The sequence below is a fragment of the Numenius arquata genome, chromosome 5 (assembly GCF_964106895.1).
Source record: "Numenius arquata chromosome 5, bNumArq3.hap1.1, whole genome shotgun sequence".
Classification (NCBI taxonomy): domain Eukaryota; kingdom Metazoa; phylum Chordata; class Aves; order Charadriiformes; family Scolopacidae; genus Numenius; species Numenius arquata.
Window position 1 is genome coordinate 44,315,033 of NC_133580.1, and position 12,335 is coordinate 44,327,367.

At 41.8% G+C, this 12,335-nt stretch overlaps 1 protein-coding gene across 4 annotated transcripts in view; it reads left to right on the top strand.

Moving 5' to 3' along the window:
• The window catches only part of PALLD (palladin, cytoskeletal associated protein), a 198,928-nt gene that overhangs the window by 183,945 nt on the left and 2,648 nt on the right, over positions 1 to 12,335 (top strand). For 3 of the 4 annotated variants that reach the window (XM_074147949.1, XM_074147948.1, XM_074147950.1), the window contains 5 exons: positions 3,343 to 3,437; positions 8,728 to 8,860; positions 9,813 to 10,020; positions 10,656 to 10,821; positions 11,701 to 11,834. In XM_074147949.1, the coding sequence (XP_074004050.1) occupies positions 3,343 to 3,437; positions 8,728 to 8,860; positions 9,813 to 10,020; positions 10,656 to 10,821; positions 11,701 to 11,834 (736 nt within the window). Of the gene's footprint in view, positions 1 to 3,342; positions 3,438 to 8,727; positions 8,861 to 9,812; positions 10,021 to 10,655; positions 10,822 to 11,700; positions 11,835 to 11,947; positions 11,999 to 12,335 lie in introns of all 4 variants that reach the window. The other variant, XM_074147951.1, reaches the window with a different exon arrangement.

The following is a 12,335-nucleotide window of genomic DNA, read 5'->3' on the forward strand; positions in this document are numbered from 1 at the left end:
TGTTGTGCTCTGTTGTGAGGGTTGCTAGGTTACCTAGCGTGACACTGCCGGTTCTGCCTTGCTCTTTAACTGTCAGTCCCGCTCTTACTGCGGGATTGTGCTTGTGAATGTGTGGGACTGCACACCCACCCCAATGGCAGCGTCAGCCCACATTCCACAAACTGCAGTGCTTATATCCAGGGAGCTTAGATATTATTTCTACGTATACAAATAATAGAAATAGAGATATAATAAAGAAATAGCATAAGGCTGAGGGAATTCTTAAGCTGGGAGCTTCTACTCGTAGGCGACCATTGTGTTGTAACACCTGGTACCGTTTAAATTGTGGAAATTCACAGCAAGTGTAAAAATGATACATAAATACATACACGCTCAAGGTAAGAAGCAAATTCTGTTCATCTTCCTGTGAGTGCTGTGTTAGTGCCTGTGCAGAGTGTCCCCATCTAGTGTCACTGTGTGATCCGAAGTCTTTGACCTTGGTGAATAAACTGCCTTTACGTTTGGGCACTGGACTCTGAATATTTAGGGGCTACCTTTTAGCATTTGTTATTCTGAATAATGCTCTTTCACTGACGCAGCAGTGACTTAGGTCGGGTCATTGATGACACTGGTTTGTTAGTGGGTTTTTAGATGTACCAAAATGAACTGGTTTTGTGTCATTCCTAGTTTGGGGATTGAAAAAGCAGTTTTGTTAGATGATAAAATTCTGCATCTGTGCTTTTTTCCCCCTCTTTGGAGACGAACCAGAAGCATCCTCCTCTGGCTCCCCTAAACAAAACATCTGTCCCTTTCACCAAGCCCATTCTATTATTTCTTCCCGGTGTAATTCCCAGGCAAATATACTTATCTCTTCCACTATTTGCTTGCTTTTACTATGCATTTAACAGTACAATGGAGGCAAAGAAGGGCTGTGAGTTAATGTACTGGCCTTTCACACTCAAAGATCTGGATTCCAATTCTTTTAAGTCATCCCGAGTGGAAATAATTTTGGCACAGCTTCCCCAATTCTAATGGAAAGTTGTCCACATCTCAAAGCTATCACAAACTTAGGCAAATTTGGCAACCTTTCCTTAAGAAAAGCGAAATACGTAAATATGAAGGAGCCTGCATCAGGATTCTGATGGGCTGGTAGATATCTGCTAGGCTCTTGCTGTGTTTTGATCATTGCTGTTGGAGCCACCAAAATACAAAGCAAAAAGGCGTATTCTTAGCTGATAGAAATTGATTTTATTAAAGCAAAGGATTCAGTCGATTAAAGCTCTGCCAGTTTATGCCATCTCACAATCTGGACTAACGCTCCAGGATTTATGCATGTAGAGTGAGTTGTTGACACACCTTGGCAATGCTCCGTGGTACTTAATAGGGCCCACACCATCGCCTGCCGTGTAAAGCGCAGAGATCTGGAATTAAGGTTCTAACGCACCGCTGGGGTTTGCAGTAAAATTTGCTGTAGAACTTTATCCAGAGCAAACTGAGCCCAGGCCTAGAGAAACACAGCACCTTGCCGGCTGCAGGCCTTTAGGTACAGGCTACATACCTTAACTGGTCTCTTTCCATGAGCTGTAAGGGCTGGAGTCGAGTCCCTATTTTCACCTTCTTGCCTTTTATCCCATGCTCTCCGCTCTGCACCCAGTCCTCAGTCTGCACTATCCCTCATTTTCTAGGCCATCTTCTCATTAATTACTTCCCATTCACCATTTTCCCATTCAGCCCATGACTTTTCCAAATCTTTGGCTTCCTGCTTGTTCTTCCATGTCCAAATTCCTTACTGTCTTTTGTGTTTCCATTTGTGATGCCTTCACGTACCGAGATACGTAGAAATTATCCCAAAATGTGTGAATTCATCACCTGCCAGAAAAAGATTAATATGCAGTGGTGCCCAGAATAGAAGTGTATTTGTTCCAGATGCCTTGTAGCACTAAAAAAGCTTTTGTTTAAGAAAGGGCTGCAGGTCATGCACAATGGCTTATTTTAACGCAAGCATTTTTCTTGCGGACTCAATGGGCCATGGGAATAAAAGCGGGACAGAGACTTCATTTCTAGCAGTCCAGCAGTAACAGGGAGGTCATTGCCATTAGAAGGCTCTTGTGAGCCCAGGGAAATTGTTTTTCGATGGGCTTTGACCGGTTGTTAATGAACAGCTATTTGCAGTCCCTGAATTACTGTGACAAAAATATTTGTTGCTTTTTTGCTGACAGACTTGAGTGCGGAGCGCTCAGCTTAGACCTGAGCTACTCGGCGATGCTGGTGTGGCTGCTGCCTCGCTGCGGCCAGGCCGGGGGGCAGAGGGACAGACCTACATCTTCTATACATTTATCAAAGAGCAAGTTAAAACTATTGCTTTTAAAATTAAAATCACGTTGTTATATAAAAGTATATGCACTTTTACTACAGTATTCTGTTTATTTATGTATAGCTTTTATTTTTTTATCTATTGTGTATATTTATTAATGCCACCAGATGCTTTTAGCCCTTGCACGGTGAATTCTGCAGAGCCCCGGATGGCACCAGTTCTGCCTTCAGGCTGTCCCAGCCCAAATTTGTTACCTCTAGCGCTTGTGCTGGACAATCTGTCTTTTAAAAACCAAAACAGTTTATTCTGACATAAGAAACAAAGCAAAAGAGAAAAATGGGGATTAAATACCACAGAGCCCGTGTTTTACTGAAGGCTATCATCTCATTCGCTGAAAATAACCCAAGCGGACTGAACCCTCACCAGTGGCCACCAGTGCAGTCGTGTGCTTTGGTGCGACTCCTACCCCCAAACCAGGCTCGCTCCTCAGAGAGGACCCTTTAAGTACTTGTACAATTTTTTGGGTTTTTACATTCATGGATTATTTTTTGAGCTGTGGCTGCCCCAGTTCAAGGGGATGGATCCACTTTGGAGGCAGCAGCTCTCTTGTTAACCTCCAACATTTTCCAAGTACCATTTCCATGAGTGACCGATCTTCAAGTAGTTGTCTTGGCTTTCTGTCCACTTGCCATACACAGAGAAACCTTCCACCCCATCAATAACTCAGTCCATATACTGTTTTAAGGACTTAATTGCCAGTGGAACTTATAAATAATTTTTTTAAAGAAAAACTTTCAGGTGGACCGTTTTAACCATGACTCTGTTATAGTCACAGTTGTTCCAGTCTGTCCTGTGTCAGACTGGAAGCTGATAAAATAGCTCAGTGTTAGAAGGTATCCTGACAAATGTTTTTCAATGACTTAGTGAAAGGAGAGATTGCATTACAGACTCTGTAGCAGGTGGGCAAAAAAGAAGAGATCAGGTTGAACATCTATTCATATTGCCTGCTTTAAGTATTTTAATGTTCCTCCTCTCCATCATCACAACAGGGCAGAATAAGCTGCACGGGCAGGCTGATGGTTCAAGCTGTAAATCAAAGAGGCCGCAGTCCTTGGTCACCCTCTGGTCAGCCTCACATCAGAAGGTACTCAAAGCTTCTTTTTTTGTTGTTCTTTTAATAATAAGTGTTCTACAAAATTATGATGATAAGATAAAGAATGTGAAGTAAGGATGTGAGTTAAAAGTACGGCATTTGGGAAGAAATGTGACCTCTACTGTCTAAAAATTTCTGCAAAGCTTGCACGCTCAGAAGTTTAAACAACCTCTGGAATGTCGTGACTTTTAAGTATCTTTAATTTTTCCTGTCTCTTCCTCCTTTCTTTGGGATGCCTGCTAATTACTCTTTATCTCTAAGGAAGGCCCTTGTCACTTAGATGTTTTTTTAAAACATCTCACCTGGATTCTACTAGGAACCTCTACTTTCTGCAGCTTTTAATAAGTATTCATTTAAAGAAACAGCAGAAATAGCTGCATGCCAAATAAGTTTATTAGATTTACATTAGAAATATTTTAGTATTTCAGTGATTTCAGTTCAAGTTCTTATAAGGAATTATGAGTCAGAAATAAAGTATTAAACTTATCTTTGGTGAGTTTACAATTATTCACATATGAAGCTTTGGTTTATGGTTTTGGACCATATAAGGGAATTTTCCCTTCAAATACTTCTTTTTCATTACCCAAAGCATTTATGAGGCTATTTAGCACGGCTCAGACATCTTTAGACGATACAAAAAAAATTCATTTTAGTTACCCAAGCAGAACTGCTTTCAAGGGGATAAGAGGGCTCCGGTTCCGGATTCTGCTGTGATGAGGCACGTGTTTTGCTTAATGGTCACAATGGCCACACAACCTCAGTATTGCCCAACTGTAATATACAGGATGGATGTAACTACATACAGTCAATGTGCCATAAAGAAATGATTCCTCTAACAATTATAGTGTGTACGGTAGAACTGCTACATGCGAACAGGCTCCCTTACCCGCTCTGATAACTAGGCAGTATCGAGAAGCGAGGCTGGTTGTTTAAGGGATCTTATCAGCCTTATTCCTGCATGGACCAAATTGGGCTTCCCGCAGTCCTGAAAGCGTTTCCCACCATTCCCACCAGCTCTCACTGAGGCGTCCCCCCCAACTCCCCCTCTACGGCTTCACATTCAGGCCTGTTAAGCCCAAAGCCGAGGCTGCTCATGGAGGGGAATATCCTGCTATCGCTGCGCCCTGAGAACAGCCCACGAAAGCTGGGTCCATCTGGCGCTCAGTAAATAAGGCACTTGGCACCCGCAGATTGTGGGTAAAAATGAAAAGTCTCTGTTAATCCCTGAGGGGAAAAGCTGCCATCAAGAGTCCGGTTTCAGCTGACTCAGTGCGCACAGGGTGAGAAAGGGGTACGTCTTTAAAAACAGGGCCAGGAGAAAGGAAGCGAGGTCTGGGTAAGGGATTAGTGAGCAGCTGACACTTCTGCATCCTGCTGAAGGGTAAAATGTGGGCGTCTCTCTCTCCCTCTCTGCGATGGGCAGAACCCTTGGGTGATAACAGGGGAGGCTCGTCTTTCGATCTCTCCAAATGCAATCGAAGGACGAGGCTGTTTACAGCCGCTGTTTTTTTTTCTAATTGAGACGAGCCCTCAGGCTCTGTGGTTTGGTTGGGTGTCCAGTAGTGTAATGAATTCTAAATAAGAGATTTTCATATAGCAGTTTAATTAAAATTAGGGCAATTACTGGGGAGTCTTATTTCCTCTAAAATTACCATACATGAAGGGCTCATCCTGATCTCTTTACTCACAGAAGGGCTGTTTCTGCTGAGGATTCAGCAGGATACGGGTTCTGTTTGGTGACACTTCCCACTACTCCCATCAGCCAGTTCTCCCGACACCGAGGAAACATGAAACGTGACCGTGTAAAACCTTCCCACGACAGACTCCCACCCTGGGCTTTTCTAAGGCGACACACCCCAGCATCGTGCTCCCCAAATACTATGATACTTGTCGTGTGTATTGCCATATACTCCTGAGAAGTAATACTCCTCTGACATCACGCTATTATTTCTATACGCTTTTCTGCTTGAGCATAACAAAACTTTTTTTTTCCTTTTACAAATGTAATAATTATTAGCTTAATGAACTTTATGATTTGTTATACTGTTGACAGGCTTTTCCTGAAGTATTTTTAATCTCTTACAGAATGTGTTCTGGCAGAACTCTGGTTTTTGTCATCCTCATTACGTCACAGCCATTTTAAAACACTCTTTGTAGTTGTTTCAATGTATTTTTCTGAAATGTGCTTACCTTGCAAACATTGCCGCCTTAGCATTACTTCGAGGGGAGGACACTGTGAATTGTTTGACGTGTACAAAGCTTGGGCTCACTCCCTTGAATGACACGGTGCTCAACACTGTAGCACCTAAGCTGTCTTGCGTGCACTGAGCCAGACCCCAAATTAATAATCTTAAAATGCATGAGATTTAAGGAAGACTTAAAAGAGAACTGTTCCTATTTCCCCTGCTCTCAATTGACTGAGTTCAAACTGATCCTTTTTCTTTATCCCAAATTAGTGATCGTTATCATATGGTCAGTCATAAAGTGTTCCCCAGCTTCTTGCTCGCCGAAATTCCTAGTGCCTTGCGCCACACCAACCCGGGGAGTCTCCCCTGGACACATTTAGCACATGATGTCAGTGTTGCTGAAACTAATCTTTGCGATTCGATGCCCACATCAGAGCTCTGCAGAACCCACAACTAATCCAAGGTCATTCCAGTCTATTGCAATTTGCCATTCCTAGACATCTGAAGTACTTGGCTCTACCCATTTCGTTATTTCTTTAAAAACCACAAACTGTTTTAGAATTATAATAACCCTAGTTTCACCTCCCAACGTGAAGGCTTAAAAGGAGTCTGCAATTTTAGAGGTAAATTTACAAAGAGGTAAAAAGAAATGCATTATTTATTTCTGACTCTTGACTAAAGACCGTGCTGATTTAGGTTTCCTTTCAAATGTGTAATTGGAAAACTTGGTTTTCACGATTCAAGAACAATCTATCAGAAAAAAAAAAATCTTAGGTCGCAAACTGCTAACCTTTTTTCCATTTCATTTGGTGTAAATTTTTTTTTCCCCCAGTTTGACCAGTGCTGCCTTTTTATGCAGCTGCAGCAGTGAGCTGGTGGCTTTCAGAAGGACTTTCCCACTTCTGTGGTGCTGGGTACCCTGCTTGGCTCGGCCTTGCAAGACATTAGGAGGCACTAATTACTTGTACTTTACTGGCAGCTTATCAGCAATATCTAGCCGGGATGTACGTAAATATTATGAAGGCAGGTTTTGCATGGGTTGCTTGCACTGTGGAGCACTCGCTTGACTAGCTACCATCATTTCCGGTTGGGACTGCAGAACTAATCACCAAAGGATACGAGTATGGTTTTTTTCTTTATCACTATCCGTCTTCTGTCCCAGCTACATGTGTGGTTGGACTCGATGATCTCAAAGGTCCCTTCCAACCATGAAGATTCTGTGATCATTCTGTGATCATTCTGTGATGATGAGGCCTGGATGTCTGCAAACTGGTCAGGAACGTGCCAACCAGAGCACAGCGTTGCTCTGTGCAACTAGAGCACAGCATCGCTCGTTTAGGGGCTGCAATGCGGGAGCCATGGAAGCAGCTTTAGGCACGTCCAAGTGGCAAAAAGCACCAGGTGCTTAAGCCCTGGACTGGGGCAACTGAAGAGGCACATCAGTGTTTAGCGTGTGCAAGGACGTCAGTCTGCGTTCCCCCACTTCAGTCTCCATTCCTACATTAGTAACCGGTACGGGCTAGATTTCTCCCAGGCCCCCACTTGCCTTTAGTTAGAGCTGTGGGAAGCCTGTGATCATCATTAAAGAGTCAGGATTTATCTATTTGTGGCAGATAATACTGTAGCAAAAGTGATGACTGGTCCGAATGCAACCAGAGCAGTAATAGAGAGAAGGGCAACAAGACAGAAGTACAAAATAAACCAAATTCAAGCAAGCCCAATTAAACTTAACCTCGGTGGAGCCGAGCGCGCAGCTGGAGCGTTTATCTTCCATACAGTAGTACAGCATCTTGCTTTCCAAATCTAACTGGTGGGGGGCTTAAGGTTGGGGTTTTTTTTTGTTATGAATTATTTTAACCTCAAGAAACACCCCGGGCAGTCGAAAATGCAGTATGGCCATGTAATACTGCAGCGTGGGTGCTGCAGGCGCTGGCCAAAACTGAAACGCTGGCCAAAGTTAACAGAAAATTCAGAAAAGAAAATTTCCCTCTATAGTGTCATTGCTAATGTTACCCTGGAGGGTATTTGAATAGCTCCTCTTGCTGCAGCAGGGTGTTACTGGAGGCAGCAGCCGGCTCCACAAGGGAATCCACTGGAGTTGATCAGGCAAGGACAAAAACGGATCCAAAATTCTGTTTCAATTACAAGCGTCTTTGATTACTAAATAACACAAATGGAATAATGCTAATTTCAATTGGGAAAATATCCAGTTAAACAGGGAACCACTTAAAAAGACTCAATAGATTAAATGAACAGGCAAGAATAGCCGATGTTGAAAACGGATTAAATGCCACTGTGTAAGCTTAAGGTGACTGATGCTGTTTCTGGGGACAGGAGTTATTTTTTATTAAACTTTTTACAATACCTTTATGAAGAACAGTTTAACGACCAAAGTTCTTCTTCCTGTTGCTCACAAAGGAAATTCTCATTGTTTTGACACCACAATTTGGTGCTTCAAGAATCTCTCAAACAAAAAAAACCCAGAACTGTTAAATGAGGAGTAAATACCCACAGCGCTTCAATCCACAAAATTTTCTGCGTGGCCTTCAGTCGTGCAGGGCAAGAGAAGATGAAAAATAAGTCCGATGTGAAAAGTCTCTTCCCAATTGAGACGAGTTAGCTTTTAGCTGCTGTTATTCTCTGGAAGGTAAACATAATTAGCGACCAGTACATGCACTTTCTGGTATAATCAGCAACAGTGAAGGGATTGAATACAAAGGACACCAGACCTGGGGAACTGAAGCTATATGCTAAGGCCGACTGACTTAGTCTTTAAATCACTGAAATACAAATAAAATAACTCTAAACAAAAATACTATCAATCATGTGTAAATGAATTGTTATTACAAGCAATTATTCTGTAGCAAGATTGTTTTCTAGATCATGTGAATTAAAGGAAAGTAATTAATAAGTACGGTGTAATAATTAACTCAGTCTGAGCCAAATGCTACCCGTGTATGTGTGTAAATATGGAGTGATTCTGGTCTAGGTCAAAGAAGTGATTTAAAATTCAAAGCAGTCTTATAAGTGATTTTGGTTCTTCTGATTTAGCAGAGAAAAAAAAATAATTTACCTTTATTTCATGTTATTTTAAGACCACGATCTCGATCAAGGGACAGTGGTGATGAAAACGAACCGATTCAGGAAAGATTCTTCCGGCCTCATTTTCTGCAGGCTCCCGGAGACCTGACTGTTCAAGAAGGAAAACTGTGCAGAATGGACTGCAAGGCAAGTGTCACGCAAAGGGTAGCGGCAACCTTTCGGTAACATTAGCCAACTCATAACCCCAGTTAGTCCCTTTTTAAAGCTGTTTCACCTATTGGCGGTTCCAGTGACTGTTAATTGGTTAATTAATCTCGCTGCTTATGGACAATGAAAGTTCACCTCCCCTCCAATGAAAGTGCTTCAGGCAAATCTCACAGCTCACAGTAAAGTGATTTTTAGACTTCAGCTGCGCTGGGGTGTGGAGGGGAGCAGCACACACTATAAAGACAATGTGCTTTTACTACTTGAGTTTCGATCCCCTCTTAAAAAAGTTTCAAACAATATAGTCTTGATTTATGACTTTGCCTAACAGAATTAATTAAGGCTTGAATTACATCTGTTTACTTTATGCTGATATATTTGGGAGAAGCTGTTTGTTTTCAAGCAGTCCCAAGAGCAAACGGCACGGAATTCAAAAGTACAGGACTTGTTCACACAGACCGAGCATTAACTAGAGCAGGCGGTGCTGTCACTAGGCTACACCTAAGTGAATGGAACTCAGAGTTCAATAATTAGTCAGCGAACATCTTTTTGTCTGCAAGTTCTCCACAAGAAGTTAATCTAGGAAGGAGTATCTTCTCATTCTATGTGAAGAACAAACAATAAAAAAAAAAGACAAAAGATGTCACCTGCCTTTTGTTTTGCAATGTATTATTATTTAGCTTCTAGCGTATCTATACACTGATCTTTTTTCAGTCACGCCTATAAGACATCATGGAATTCAGGGAGTTGGCCAGAAAGTAAGTAAACGAATACAACTGGGTCAATGTGTAATTCAGGTCAGAATTAGATCTTTAAATCTTGTAGTACACCTGCAGTCACAAACAACCCCAAACTTCTCTGGAGTAACAAGTCAGGACCCCTCCAGTGTTTCGTATGGCTAAGACCATTTCCCATTACTGTGTTTACACTTAAGGTTAGTGGATTGCCGACTCCGGATTTAAGCTGGCAGCTTAATGGAAGACCAATTCGCCCTGACAGTTCTCACAAAATGTTGGTGCGTGAGAACGGTGTGCACTCCTTGATCATAGAACCAGTCACAGCCAGAGATGCTGGAATCTACACGTGCGTCGCCAGCAATCGAGCCGGTGAAAACACATTCAGCCTGGAGCTCATTGTTGCAGGTAACCTCTTCACGCTCAGCTTCCACACCGAGCACTGGGCGGGTAACATGAAAATGGAAAAGTGCCGTCAAATGAGCTGGTTGAGGGGTGGGGGTAAGAAAAGGAAACCTGGCAGGTAACCCCCGTGCACACAGTTAAGAAAAGAGGGCTGTTGCCACAGCTGAGGCCGCAAACCAGACTATTTACTTGAATGGGGTTTCTAATGGCAATTTGTGCAGACCCAGATCCACCAATGGAGTATGACGTGGTTGGCGCGTTTCACAGTGTATTAGATCAGTGCCACTCCAACCTCTGGGTAAAGCAGTTCCTTCTATAATTAAAAGCCCATCCTTTAATGGAGGATGAAGGAGCGCTGTTTAACAAGCATTGTGCAGCCAGTTTATCATGCTCCACATTTCCATTCCTTTGGGGAGACGGGGGAAACCACTCAGCTCTATTAGCACTCGCTTTTTCCCTATAAAAATACTGATGCGACTGTTTTCATCAGATGAACAAATTGGACTTTGTCATTAATGCAGGCAACGCTTCAGTTTCCTGCCACTTAGATTTTTCATTATTGGTTTTTAGCACATTGCTGAAAGAAAGGCTGTGTTTTCAGAGTAGTGTGAACACGACTGCAATCTTTATTTTCACAGCTAAGGAAGTACACAAAGCACCTGTGTTCATAGAGAAGCTACAAAACACAGGCGTGACCGAGGGATTCCCAGTGCGACTGGAGTGTCGAATCTCGGGGGAGCCATCTCCTCAGATATTTTGGAAGAAAGAGAACGAGTCACTCACATACAACACCGACCGAGTGAGGTTAGATTGGCTCACAATAATCTCCCCATGTATAACTTCAATCATGATTTATCCTCTAACACAAATGAAAACCAAGAAGGACTTAAGAATGCTTTGTGTGAACAGCAGCTCATAAATATTAACTAGTTATTGTCATAATTTATGACATTCATTCAAACTTGCAGCCAGCCTGGTGGCTCCACTAGAATGAAAGTGTTACTTCTGTTTTCCATCCTTAAACAACTGTCTTTGCACTTTATGCATGTGGAGAGGCAGGTTTTCTCTTCTAAACTAAGAGAAATTTACTGGTGAAAACTGAGGTTCCTAAGTAAAGCTGTCTGCTTCTCAGCAGGAACCCGGATCCCCAACTCTGCTGCGGAGTTAAGCAACTAACATTCAGGGGTTTTTGATATTCTAAGATCTATAAACTGATCAATATTTGATAACATTTTTTAGGAATGTATAAGTGCAAACTCATGATATATTGTGAGAAAAGGAACTCATTACTGATACGACACTGTAATAAATTATTGCTGTCCTTCTATATAACTAAGAGTACTTCAGTACCTCATTCCTTAAGTTTTTTTTATCCTTTCCCCAAAAAGACTGGGTAAATTCTGGTGTCCCTACTACTTAAATCAGATTTCCAGATGTCTTAATCTGTAACTGTAAAAGAGAAGTTACTTTATGCATTTTTGCTTCTTAGTTTTCAAAACAGGATTAAATTGTCAAGCATACTCAAAGTTTTCTTTTCCACTTGCTAATTTCAGGGGAAGTTCCACATTAATGAGAAGTGGATTATAATTCGTAAATAGGATTCTGTTTATCATAACATTATTTTAAAATAGTCTACACTGTTTTGCAATGTAAATAGTAATTTTCTTCTTTTCTTTTGTGTAGCATGCACCAGGATAACTACGGCTACATTTGCCTGCTTATTCAGGGAGCTACAAAGGAGGATGCGGGCTGGTACACCGTGTCAGCCAAGAACGAGGCTGGGATTGTGTCTTGCACTGCCAGGTTGGATGTTTATAGTAAGTGACTTCCATTTTCATCATCACGTGAATCCCCCCAAAAGCAACAGTTCTCTAAGTTTCAGTTCATTCACAGAATGGTTTACGTTGGTCTCTCTCTCTTTTGTTTATAGTTTCTCCTCAATAATAACGATCCACATCAAGACAACAAATGCTCTGTCAAAGTACATTTCAGTGTCTTTCAGATACCTAAAGCAAAACAAGCATGCACGCTTTCTGTTTTTGCTTAGTACGTTAAATATAGCTAATTAACAACAGATAACGGCATGACTACATTATTTTTGTGGATCATTATTACTATTGCTCTGCTAGCACTTCCCTAACCTTTTGTATTCTTTTGTAGAATAGTCTGTAATACACCTGTGACAGCTACCAGGAGTGCAGTAGATGTTTTATGGCTTTCTGCTTAATTATTCAGTTTGTTCCAAAGCAGCTCCTTACATAGTGTATGTTTTCTTAAACCAAAATCTCTTACCAGTGTTCTCATAACAAGAATTAAAG